The 14342-nt window shown below is 36.0% G+C and overlaps 1 protein-coding gene across 2 annotated transcripts in view; it reads right to left on the bottom strand.

Moving 5' to 3' along the window:
- LOC130012931 (uncharacterized) overlaps nt 1-14342 on the bottom strand; it is a 99665-nt gene extending 85323 nt beyond the window's left edge. For both annotated transcript variants that reach the window (XM_056101108.1, XM_056101111.1), the window contains exon 1: nt 14189-14342. In XM_056101108.1, the coding sequence (XP_055957083.1) occupies nt 14189-14267 (79 nt within the window). In that variant the 5' untranslated portion in view covers nt 14268-14342. The remainder of the gene's footprint in view (nt 1-14188) is intronic.

Genomic DNA, 14342 nt, shown 5'->3' with positions numbered 1-14342 from the left:
AGAAAACAAAATAATTGTACTCTATGAGACACTGCAACTGAAGACTAATATTTGATACATGTATACCTATAGAATATTATATTGCACAAACTATTTATATGAGATAAAAAAGGTTCATTTTTGGTGGCACAGAGATAACCTGTTCTAATGATCACCTTGGGAACTCCAAGACCCTAGTTATAAAACACATATTACAACACTGTTATTTATTTCATACTTTTTAAAATGTAAATATGTTTAGATGATTTATATAGAGGGGGTGGGTGGGGCTGCAATTTTAAGGCCCTTCTGACTTGGGGAAAGCCCCCATATTTATGGTTAGATTTTCGAAAATACATTTTTTATGCATGGAACAATATTTCTGGTAAGTTGCAGCCATGTAACTGATGTCCATATAAAAAGTCCCACTTTTAGGGCGTGGCCAGGTGGGCTTTAGGACGATCTGACTAGAGGAAAGCTCCAACATTTTTGGTTAGATATTTGAAAAATATGTTTTCCAAGTATGGATCTTTGTTTCTAGTAAGTTTCAGCCATGTAACTTATGACCATATAAAAAGCCCCATTTTTAGGGTGTGGTCGGACATACTTTAGAGCGATCTGACTTTGGGAAAGCCCCCAATATTTTGGTTAGATTTTTGAAAATTGTATTTACCAAGTATGGATCTTTGTTTCTGGTAAGTTTCAGTCATGTAACTTATGACCATATAAAAAGCCCCATTTTTAGGGTGTGGTCGGCCATACTTTAGAGCGATCTGACTTGGGGAAAGCCCCCAAATTTTTGGTTAGATTTTTGAAAATTGTATTTACCAAGTGTGGATCTTTGTTTCTGGTAAGTTTCAGCCATGTAATTGATGACCATATTATTAGCCCCGTGAGGCGATATTGGGCGTGGTCTGACTTGGGGAAAGCCCCGGAAATTTTGGTTAGATTTGTGAAATATTTACTCCGACTATGGATACCATTGTCTCTACAAAGTTTCAGCCATGTAACTTATGACCTAATTTTAGGCCCCCTGGAGGCTACTTTAAGGTGCTGCTGCGGCTATACGCCCCAGCAGTGCCCGATCTGACCAATTGATTTTTACTCCTACCGACACCTGCTACAAATTTGGGGGATCAAACCTTTTGTAACTGATGACCATATTATTTTGTCATCAGCTCCTGGACTAATACTGTAGTGAATAAAAAATCTTACAACTTTACATTTCAAGCTGTTATTTGTTCCTATAAAATAAATGCATACAGTTGTGTATGGGTGTGTGTACCTTTACATTCCTCGAAGTGCGTTGTTTGATTGAACTGGAATAAGACAATGTAGGAATTGCAGGAATGAAGTGTTCCTTGTGAGGCTCTGTAAATGCAAACTGACATTTCCGTATCCAGGTTGAAGGCGGAATTATAATATAAATATACCAAAAACTAGAATAATTTATGTACCATTCGTGGACTAACTCCAAATCAAAGTGGAGATAGTTCCATTTAAAGTTACTTTCCCGCGAACAAACCAGGTGATTTGATGATATATTTGGACTACAAACATATTCAAACTAATTAATCTATCCAAATTTTGCTTCAAATCATTTTTAAAACATTGAATTTGTGAAGGAAACCCTGCTATAAAAAATCGATTAAAAGGGGTCATGTTTGTGTCACGTGTCACAGTACCTAGCAATGTACGTGAAGCCCGAGGAGAATTCATTTCATATACACGACGATGCTGTCTTTGGTCGCTGATTATTTATCACAAATATCGACGCCTAATTAAATTCACGGATTATCCACTGCCCACATCTTTTTCCGCGGTTTTTTATCTCAGATACTGTTGTACGCTTAATTTCGTCATCAATTTTATCAATACATACAACAAGCGCTCACTAACGCCGGGATCTTCTCGTGCAAGCTTTGACGTCACTCGAGCAGACATCCCTAATCGTCGGGTTGTCGATTAGGGGAACCCTTACATTTTTGTCCTGTATACGCTTCATGAGTGTTTTTCAGGGAATCCAGTATTTTTCTAGTAAGATTGGATATTTCTACTTTCGATTATACCAAAATTGCCACCCGATAAATACTTTTCTGGGAAAGTATCTTTAAATCATGAGAAGGTTCAAATTAGATGCCATTCAACATCAAAGTACCGATACTCCACGGCTGATATAGACATTGTATAGTAGACAGTGTCAGCTGTCAAAGAGATACCCGTTGATGAACTGAAATGCTCCGACCTGGGTTAATGAAGACGGGCATGCGCCATACAGGGTGCTATGAGGGAAATTTTGCCCGGACAGCGGCACTACTCTTATATCGAATTCCAACTGTCAAGGGATCTTTTACGTGCATGCCAATGTGTCACGGGAACTTGTTTTTTTTTGTGCCATCCGAACAACTAGACAACTGTCCTTGTCAGGCCCTCCGTCCTGCATCACTGACAAGTGGGAACCACGCCGGAAAATCTGGATGAAACTTTCTCGGCCAATACAGGGATCGAACACCCGCCCTGCAGGCTAGCGAGCCGGCTTCTTACCCACTTAGCCAGCTTGATCCTCCCGTTGATGAAAGCGAGTTCAGGTATACAAACTAAAATACATACCACTATACTACTGATAAGAATTAACATATGATGCATGTAATATACTATTCAAAAAAAGTAGGGGATATTTGATTTTTAAATGTTATTAAAGTCACCTAATGAAACTGACGAAGAAACAAATGACAAAATGAAATGAAGTTCACATTCATCGATTTATTCCAAATGATCGTTAGACTAAGTAAGGCACAGACTGACCATTATAAGGGTAAAATGATACCCGGGGTCAAACAGCAAAGTTACCACAGCATCACAACCAAGTCAGTAACGGGTAAATCCTCCTCTGTTTGCCAAACAAGCATTGATCCGACGTGGCATACTCCTAATGAGACGTCTAAGGTCATTTTGGTCCAGATTGTCCCATTCCTGTTGCAACGCAGCAGCAAGTTCTTGGACATTGGCAGGACGTTGTTGACGTTGACGTAACCTCTGTCCAAGCATGTCCCAGACATGCTCGATGGGGGAGAGGTCGGGACTCAGTGCTGGCCAAGGTAATGTGGTGATGTTCTGTTGTTGGAGGTAACCTGTAACGATCCTGGCCCTGTGACATCTTGCGTTATCATCCTGGAAGATGACGTTAACGTCTTGGAAGCGCTCGTTTCGACGACGCCACACCCTCCTACGTCTGTCCAAAAAATCAACAGTGAACCTTGACTCATCTGAAAACATCACATTGCTCCAGCGTCGATTATCCCAGTGTTGACGATCCCTACACCAACGACGTCTTGCCTGAATGTGATGATCTCTCAAACAAGGCATCACGCGAGGACGTCGGGCGCGAAGGTGACCCCTATGCAGTCGATTCCGAATCGTCTGGCCACTCACTCTCACACCAGTGTCTGTTTGAAGACGAGCGCTGATCTGATTTGCTGTGATGACACGATTTCTCAAGGCCAAGGTACGGATAAATCGATCCTGGGCTTGAGTTGTCGCCCTTGGTCGACCTGAGCGTGGTCTGTCCTGTACAGATTGTGTATCACGGTATCTGGACCATAGCCTGCTTATGACAGACTGAGAAACATTCATCGTCCGCGCCACAACCGCCTGTGTTGTGCCGATCTGTAGCATGCCAAGGGCACGTAACCTTTCATTTTGGGTAAGCCGACGCATATCAAAACTTGTTTTCTGGTCACTAAAACAATTAAACTGATGTTTCCACCCTGGAATTCAATGCCACAATGACTGTAACATTCAAAGTCAGAGTCGTGCAAATCTTGGGTTGGACCCCCATGATGATCCCAAGCATCACCTGCATTCCATGCGGTAGCTATTGGTGCGTTTGGGCGTCACATGTAACTGGAAATGTTTCTTCTGTTAGGTTCTATAGTGACTTTTTTCGTAGTCATTTGCATATTTTAGTATTATGCCCCCAAAATCAAATATCCCCTACTTTTTTTGAATAGTATAGCTGCTATTGTAAATTGACCAGATAGACCCCCGTCTTCATTATACCCGTTGGTGCAGATAAGTAGGAAGTTAAACCCCATTTTATTTCATTTCATTTCCTACTGTTCTGCTCCGACCTGGGTTAATGAAGACGGCCGTGCGCCACACAGTGTGCTATGAGAGAAATGTTGCCCGGACAGCGGCACTATGGTCTACTCTTACATCGAATTCAAACTGCCAAGGGATATTTTACGTGCATTCCAGTGTATATACGATACCTCGGGTTTTCGTCCCATCCGAACGACTAGACAGCTGTCCTTGTCAGGCCCTCCATCCGGCACTACACTCAAGGACTACCAATTCTCGGTGGCATGTCAATCCCGAATGCATTTTGTATATTTCTCCAAAAACCGGAACATTATGACTGTTACACAATTGAGAAAATATCATTTTACACCCTTCATTCATGCAATCGGTTAACCTTATCAGATTATGACATTGACACTGGTCTGACGCCGCCAACGGGTCATTACTTACGACCCCTGGTCTGAGTTATGATGCAATAAATAGCCAACTGCATAATCTCTTAGAAATCATTCGTCTGGTGCAATCTGTATTAAAGACTAGATCTGACATCCTTTGTCTAGAAAGATTTTATAAGCAGAAACGAAAAGTAGAGAGGACAGTCGGAGAGAGAGAGAGAGAGAGAGAGAGAGAGAGATGGGGTTTAACGTCCACTCGACACAAACTAGGTCATTTCGGGACTAACATGGTTTTTAATTTTATTTACATAATTCGCTTGCGCGTAGGGGTCTTTAGCAGTGGGAGGAAACCGGAGGAGGTTGGAGAGGACAGTCGGAGGCTAGGCGAGGACGTCTAGTAGTTAACTCCAGGCCACGCAGGTCTGGGGTTAAGATCGTACAACGGCCATGTAATGTAACTTAGTTCTGGGTGTCTTTAATATTACGATGTTTGTACATAATATGTTAGAAGAAGAATAAAAGTATTAATATACTCAGCCAAATTAAAAACTTGACACTGATGACTTTCAACAAATCAAATAAATTTTAAAGTGTTTCTAACGATAGTAAGTAGTAAGAAGCCTTTAATTTCATAAAATTGTAAAGTCACGTGGATTACATGACTTTTGAGCATATAAAGATGAAAAACCTGAAAAACACGTGCAAACACAAACTCGTGAGGTCAATCGATGCAAGTTCGCTTAAACTGAACAAGCACACGTAACTTGAACTGGAAAAACAAATTAAAATTGTTATTTTCATCTTTGTTAGACAAAGCCGCGCCTTTCAAATGTAGAACGTCTACGTGCTATAGGTAGGCTCTATGTTGGTCAGTCTGTGGTCACTGTTGCAAGAGCCTTTAATTGTTCACGCCAGAAAATAATTAATCTTAGAATGAGAGTGCTTCAAACTGGAACTGACCGCCCAAGGGCGGGAGCGCCACGTGTGACGTCACTCCAGAAAGATCAAGCAATACGATTACGTCATCTTAGAAACAGATTTGTCACTGCAACCTCCACAAGTAGAGAGATGTTTGGTGGAAGGGTAACTGCACAAACTGTTCGAAATCGCTTGCAGGCTGCTGGTCATCGAGCTCGGAGGCCCTACACTGTAAAAAAATATCCATTTTTGATGTGGCCGAATTCCGTAGTTTAACACCTTTTTTCTGTTAATCGAAGGATTTTTTGGTAAAATTGTGTTAAAAGCATGAATTATTTCTTCAAATTATGTGTTTTATATATTTCTGTGGAATATTCAGTATTTAACAGGAACTTTCCGTGAAATTTAGGGATAAAATGTTTTATTCCCTTCTATAATGGACTTAATCCTGTTATTTTACGGAATAAACGGTGGAATGACTAGGAAGTTCCGTGAAATTCAGGGATAAAATGTTTTATTCCGTTCTGTAATGGACTTAATTCTGTTATTTTATGGGATAAGCGGTACAACGATAAGTAATCATATACATATATAATCATTTATAATAATGATCATGTTATAGTATTCATTTCAATGGATTAACCATAATATGAAGAATCATATTTTGTAACGTTTGGTATATTAATTGAAATGTATATCTAATTTCCATTATTTATAAGATCTATAAAGTGTATTGTTATTCATCATACGGAAATCAGATTGTAAGTATTTTCATAAATATTTAAAAATATGTTTTAATGCCTCGTGTGGTAAGGTTGTAATATCTGGCGACTGTTTGGAAATCGCCAGTAGGAATAAATGTACCATAGCCAAAGAAGTGTTGTTATTGCTAGTGAGTTTTTCGAGTGCAGATTTCCCCCGCAGAGTTAGATTCAGTGCGGTGAGTGTGTATACCACGGTGGTTTATAATGTCTGATCACGTGATTGATGTTGATTTTGAAGATGATGATATTGATGACGATGTCGTTTCCAGGACAGTTAAAGTGACCTTAGACAAGAAGGTAATGGTTTATAGGCCAACGATTTTCAAGATGATATGTTTAGCTTTAGATTCATCCAAGGCTGTTGAAGCGATTAGTAAAAGGGACAAGTCTGAAGAATGGTACGTTACTCTTAAATCTAGTAAAATGGTTGAAGCACTAATATACATAGGCAGCGGTACGTACAATGGCATAAGATATTATTTTTGTGACGCAACCAAGTCGGTGGTGAACCTACGAGTACACTGGGTGCCCAGATACGTTAAGGATAGATTTTTAAGGAAGATTTTTGAAAGATTTGGCGAGGTGACCCGGGTTTACGAAGAGAGATCGTCTTACGAGGGGGTACAGCTTGGTACAGGAATGCGAGCAATAACTTTAGTAGTTTCTGATTTTTTAAAGACCCCTATTCCGCACATGATACGGGTTGAGAAAAGTAATCTGCGTATGCTCGTAACTGCTCCAGGCAGGCTGCCACTATGTTTGAAATGTAACTGTATTGGTCATGTTAGCGCAAACTGTATAAATTCTGTTTGGGGTCCACCCAAAAAAACCTTTGCTGAGTCAGTATCGCCCCCACGTCCTAGCGCAATTTCAGCTGAGCAGGTGCCTGCGGTCGAGGTATTGAAAGAAGGTGAAAAGGATGGTAGTGAGGATGAAAGGGAAATTGATCAGAACAGCGAAGATGGTGATAAACAGGTAGATGGAATGGAAGGTAATATGATTGAAGAAATGGATGATCGCGAGAGTAATACCAATAACGTTATGGAGGAAGAGATTTGTGTGACAGGGGGTAGTAGTCCTCTTTTATCCCCGATCACCCCTTGGCATCCCGGATTGAGACTAACAAATTTTGACTCTCGTAATAAACGTCATATGCAAGATGATGAAGGCTTTACCGTTGTTAAGGACAAAAAGAAAAATAAACTTTAACATGTGTAAATATATAAATGATGTGTTGTTTCAACAAGTTTTTTATTTTGCAGGTTGTAGAACCGCCACTTTAAACTGTTTAGAAAGTGTATATAGTGTGATGTTGTTTTCTGTCGTCTGCTGCGATGTTTGTACAGAGTATGGTTTTATACACACACCAGTCACTGTAGCCTTTACTCACCACTGTTCATGTGAGTTAACAGGTAAAAACGTAATCACTGTAAGCCTGTACGTTTTTGTCTATCTAGTATTCATAATGGGTTTTTGCCAATTAAATATTTTTATATGTATTTTATTGAATTATCTTATTATTGTTTCAATTTCTATCATTGCTGTTATTTCCCCATCTACAATAAAATGTCAATTCCAACTTTAAATATTATCACTATTAATGTTAATGGTTTAGCTGCTTATAAACGTAAAAGACTTGTAATGAACGATATTAATTCGCATAAAGCTGATGTTGTATTCTTACAAGAAACACACATTCAGTCTGTAGCAGACGGCAAAATGTTAGAATCTTTTGGTGATTTTAAGGCCTTTTGGAGTTTCGGGGCAAATAGAGAAAAGGGCGTGGGGATACTTTTATCTAATAGAATTAATTTTAACATTATTAAATTTGATTTTAATTTTTCTGGTCGTATGATTTTTCTAGATGCATCCATTAATAATATATTTTTTAGATTTCTAAATGTGTATGCTCCAGTTGATTGTACCGACAGACGGGAATTTTTTACGTATATCCATAAATTTTGTATTACATCACATGTTCTAATTTTGGGGGGTGATTTTAATTGTGTTTTAGATCGGGAGAAGGATAAAATAGGGGGAAACCCTTTTGCTGTATTGAAAGGCCATGTGCAGTTGAGAAATCTTGTAGCTGATCTTAATTTAGTTGATGTTTTCAGGTCGTTAAACCCTACGGGGGTCATTTCTACGTGGCGCGGGGTGGGGGTTTCATCACGAATAGATAGATTTTATATTTCTCAGAGATATTTACAGTTTGTTAATCATCATCAAGTATTGCCTTGTTCAGCTTCTGATCATGATTTCGTTTTAATCAATATTAATTTAAATTCTTCTGTTACTATTGGGCCAGGTTTTTGGAAGTTGAATAATTCAATACTTGATGATGATAATTTTATTCTTGAATTTAGATTGTTTTGGGAGATATATTTTGATACTGATGAGGTAATTTCTACATCATGGTGGGAACAATGTAAAATAGATATAAAGAATTTTATTGTGTCGTTTTGTAGAAATAAAAATAAGAATAATTGTATTTTACGTAGAGAATTAGAAAAACGTTTTTATCAGTTAATTTCCGCTGAATCGTCCGATCCTGGTGCATATATTGATCAAATTAAGGCTGTTAAGAAAGAATTGTTAACTTTTAACTTAATTAAAGATAGAGGTCATATTATTAGAGCCAAGGCCCGATACTTAGATAACAACGAAACACCGTCAAAATATTTTTTAAATAAAGAAAGTAAACGCGCCAAAGATAAATATATTTCTAAATTAAATGATCCTTCTTGTAATAAAACTTTTACTTCGCATAGCCAGTGACTTTTATTCAAATTTATTCACTAAAGAGCCTATTGACCATGATATAATGAACGATTTTTTACACGATTTACCGACACTTGATGATGAGGAAAGCGAGCTCTGTGATGGGTATATAACTCTGGAAGAAATAAGAACTAGTCTTAATAATTTTAAACATGATCGTAGTCCTGGTCTAAGTCGGGAGTTCTTTGCTAAATTTTTTGATATTTTTGGTCCTATTTTATTAGAACTTTATAATTCTTGTTATGATAATTTTTCTCTTTGTGAATCTCAAAAACTTAGTGTTATCACTTTATTATGTAAAGACAGAAATCATGATTATGATATAAAATGTTGGAGACCAATATCTTTACTTAATGTAGATTTTAAGATTCTTTCAAAAATTATTCAACGAAGATTGAGCTGTGTTATCGGGGAAATCGTACATTTTGATCAAACTTGTTCTGTTCCTGGCCGCCAAATCTCTGCTAATCTTCACTTGATACGGAACGTAATTGACTACTGTCAACAAAAACACTTGAAAGTCGCATTTGTTAATCTAGATTCGGCAAAAGCATTTGACCGAGTAGATCACGATTTCCTTTTCGCGTGTTTAAAACGATATAATTTTGGTGAATCTTTTATTAAGTGGGTGAAACTTTTATATACAGATGTATCCAGCTCAGTCCTCGTTAATGGTTTTATATCTAAATCTTTTAAAGTGACACGTTCTGTTAGACAGGGTTGTCCGTTATCACCATTATTATATGTTTTAGCTTTAGAACCTTTTTTGGTTCGCCTTAGGTCTGATCCATTTATTAAAGGTATTTCCCTTCCCGGTAATAACGGCGAGGCTCGTGTCACTGCTTATGCAGCGGGTTTTAGATGTTTATGAACAATACGGTCGAGGTTCGGGGGCCCGTTTAAATAAAAGTAAGACGAAGGTTTTAACTTTTGGTAATTTTAATATTTCGGATCAGGCCTATGGTGTATCCTGGGTAGATTCTCAGAAAGTTTTGGGAGTTAAATTTGGGAAATCCATTACTGTAGATGATAATTTTAATAAGATTTTGAATTCTTTTATATATGTTACTTTTGATTATGGTGATAGAGATATGAGCATATTTGGTCGTGCTAATATTATAAAAGCAGTTGGTTTATCAAAACTTTGGCATGTTGGAAGTATAATCGACGTTCCGAATATATTAATTCAAAAATTTAATTCAATAATGTTCAAATTTATATGGGGCACTAAACGTTTTGAATGTCTTAAACGTCTGGTTTTATACGGTAGTAAGCGGGAAGGGGGTTTGTCAGTTGTGCATATTTTATTAAAATTTCAATCTCTTAGACTTAAACATATACATAATATTGTTAATGGTTGTAATTCTAATTTTAAGTATTTTGTTTTTTATTGGCTAGGGTTTACTCTCAAAAAAATTGACTCTTCCTTATTTACAAATAATAAGCCACATGGTGATTCTGTACCAAGTTTCTATAAGAATTGTAAGGTAATTTTAGAGAATTTCATTAAGCTGTATCCGGATTTTAATTGGCATGATCATACTTCATCTAAAGAATTTTATTATTTATTGTTGAAACCTATAGTTAAACAAAATTTTATAGTTAAGATTATGCCTCAGATTAATTTTCAAACTGTATTTTCTAATGTTCATTGTAATTTTGTTGATCCTCATGTAAGAAGTTTTGCTTGGCGTTTCGCGCATGATATTGTTCCTTGCATGTGGACACTTTTTACACGTAAGCATTCTTTAGAAAAAAAATGTACTTTTTGTAATAATATTGAAACACTGGAACATTTATTTTATACATGTGGAGTTGTCTCCCCTATATGGGTAATTATTCATAATTGGATTGACAGTTTATCTTTAGGCTCTATTGCATTAACTTTTGAATTGATTCGGTTTTTAACTTTTCCTAAAATGAACAAATTTATTTTTGGTGTTATTTTGTATATTGTTAATTTAGCGAAAGCTGTTATATAGCGTAATCGTCAGGATTGTAAATTTAAACAGAAGTCTGTATCTACGGAAACTATTATTTGTGATTTCTTAGAGAAATTAAGATTTAGAATAACTGTTGATAAATTTAGATTTACCCCTAGCAAATTTAATAAATATTGGCTTGATCCCGGTTTATTTTGTTTGTTAGATAAAAATGGTAAGTTGTCTTTTAGTTTTTGAATTATGAAAATTTCTCGACTTTTTAATTTAGATTCTTTTCACTTCACATTGTGATTATTCTGTTGTATTAGCTATAGTTTGTTGTGTATTATAATATTGTACATGTGTTTATGTGTATTATGCTTGTAAATATGTTTATTGTTTTATATTTTTTGGTGTATATACGTTTTTGGTAATATTTTTGTTAACAGTTAATTTGTACTTTGTTTATTTTTCTAATTGCAATTTAAAGTAAATAATGACAATATTTTAACATTATTCACTCCCCATCATCAATTTTTTAATTTTTATCTTTGTACATTTTTACACTGTTTGTACATAGATGATGGGATTTTTGATATGATGTATAATATTTTTATTGAGTGAATAAATTCTTTAAAAAAAAAAAAAAAAAAAAAAAGCAGGCTTAAATCCAGATAGTACAACCCGTTGGCCAGTGTAAGTCAGGTTGTCTCTATAGCAGAGTCTACCACTGAAAGCCTCCAACGAGTGGCCGGTTGTGATACCTTGCTCTCGATTCATAAATTAGCGAAAAGAGGTTATGTTTAAAGATTATCTGCGATATCACTTCGGTGGAAGCGGACGTTAGATAAAGCTATTTGACGCACGGGTATAAAGTCAATGGTTAATTCAATGAAATTTTTATCATCTTCATGCTCAGGAAAGAAAATTTACCAGGATTTTTTTTTCTGAATTTGAAAATGGAATTTATGTTAATTGAAGGAATTTCTGTAAATTACAGGAAAAACAAATACGGATAAAATTTTCCTGGTAATTTTTGTTTCCGGAATTTTTTACGTTTTTTCACGGAAATTTTTGTTACAGTGTATAATGGACCAATATTGACACCTCTTCATCGCCGTAACCGACTTGTGTGGGCCACAAGACACATAAGATTTACTCAAAGACAGTGGAACTGTTCCACTACCAGCTCGAAAGGCAATATTTGTAGGAAAATGTTTTATATAGATTATATGTTTGTTTTTGAACACATATTGTGGCATTCAAATTTAGTATTAACAGGTTAATATCGAGAACTAAAATGTTTTGTGATTGTTTAACTAGAATTGAGTTAACAGTATCGTAATTTGGAATTTAACCCAATAACATTCACAAAGTATTAACGCGTTTATCTCTTAAGTTTTTTTTGTTTTGTCTATACGTGTATATTACCCCAAGTGTAATGGGATGCACCGATTTTTACGGGAGAGATTTTATTTGTGATACCCCAAATATTTAATGGGAGGGCCCGAGAGATTATTATTTGTGATGTAACGAGTACCCCAAAGATTAATGGGAGGGCCAGGTATTAACGGGAGAGATTTTATTTATTTTTCTCAAGAGAAATTGAGTGGCTTTATATGCCCGCGCTTAAATTAGAAGCGAATGTGATGTTTTGTTTTGTGTATTGTTCGAAACTTAGAGAGATAAACCGTTATTAATTTTGATACGTTCTTTCAAAATATCTTATTGAAGATTTGTAAAATGTGTTCAGATCATTCATTATTCTTTATCTTGATATAAAACAATATGACACCCTAATTTCAATTGTATCAATGTAATTAATATTGTAAATATCGTTAGATCGTTATCTAAAGTCTGCCTGTTCCACTTGCTAATTTGATTAACTATTAATTAAGTTCACCCCATGATATGATAAGCAGATGATAAAACTTGGACACGAGTGGCAGTTATAATACTCTTCATAGCACATGAAATAAGTCACCATACAACACAAGAGAATCGAGCAAACTTATATACAATAAGAAAAATTGCTCGATGACCGCGATTTATATTGGTTAATCTGATCTAGGATTCAATAAAATAATTTGAAAGTAGTCTGTTTACAGAAATTAGGTTGTGTCGGATAGCGACATATTTCTTTGGACAAACGAAAGAGGGCTTGATCTCTTCTAAATCATGTAATCATAGATGTGCCAGTAAAATAGCTAATACTCGTATATTCAAAGAGCGATAGACAAATACTTTCCGGTGAAGCATTATACGATAACTGGAATTTCGTATTAAGACGCGTATTTTGACTTTTAAATACCCCCTCCCCTCACTAAATAGAGTTAGTGATGGGATCCAAATTATATCTGCTTTAACAAGGTATGTGTAAATATGAATATTTCAGACGATATTTTACAATTTTGAAAAAATGTATTCAGACTTTTTTTAATGGTATGCATCCCGATATCTTGTATTTTTGTGTTATGGCCCGTATTTTGACGTCAAATACCCCCTCCCCTCCTCATTTAATACATGTTAGTCCTATTTCAAATTTGTTATTTTTTCAAGGTATGTAAATACAAATGTGCAAGAAGAAAATAATTTACATTTTGTAGCAAACAATAAACATATTTTCCAGCTGCTTATGAACATATATCAGAAATTTCTTTATAAGATGGTTTTTTTTTAATTTTAACACCCCCCCCCCCCCTAATAAAATTTAGAACAGTGGAACTTTGATCTTTCAGGGTAAGTAAATATAGATGTGCCAGAAAATAATTTGAAAGGTTGTACGCTATTAAACTCTATTAATTGATTGGGAGGGAGGGTGGGGTCTTAAATGTCAAAATACAAGTCATACTACGACATTCCAGATATCACACAGAATACCACTGACAAGTAGTTTCATTTACCGTACATTTAAATTTACATATACTGTAACAAAGTACTACTGTTGGGTAACGCTAAATACTATTAAGTTAGTGGCGGGGGGGGGGCAGTTTGGTGACACTAAATACTATTAAGTTAGTGGGGGGGGGGCAGTTGGGTGACACTAAATACTATTAAGTTAGTGGGGGGGGGGCAGTTGGGTGACACTAAATACTATTAAGTTAGTTGTGGGGGGCAGTTGGGTGACACTAAATACTATTAAGTTAGTGGGGGGGGGGGGGCAGTTGGGTGACACTAAATACTATTAAGTTAGTCGGGGAGGAGGATTTAAAAAATAAAATACGGGTTATCGTGTATTGCATGAGCGGTAAGTATTTATTTCTTTATCCCTCTTTCAATATATTACTTATTCCCTGGAACTTTCATGATTACCTAATAGATAATGATTTATTAAATATATAAAACTTACCCAATACAAAATAAACATGACTGGATATAAGCAGACAGATTAATACTCTATCTTTAGTCAACATTTTATCTATCAACATTGTACCAACTATAATAATGTTCTTCTTGTCGACCAATTCTCCTGTACTATGGCTGACACCTAATAGATAATGAGT

The sequence above is a fragment of the Patella vulgata genome, chromosome 5 (genome assembly GCF_932274485.2).
Source record: "Patella vulgata chromosome 5, xgPatVulg1.2, whole genome shotgun sequence".
NCBI classification, from domain to species: Eukaryota; Metazoa; Mollusca; class Gastropoda; family Patellidae; genus Patella; species Patella vulgata.
Note: the sequence above shows the minus strand (reverse complement) of the source record. Positions and strands in the feature narration are given on the sequence as shown.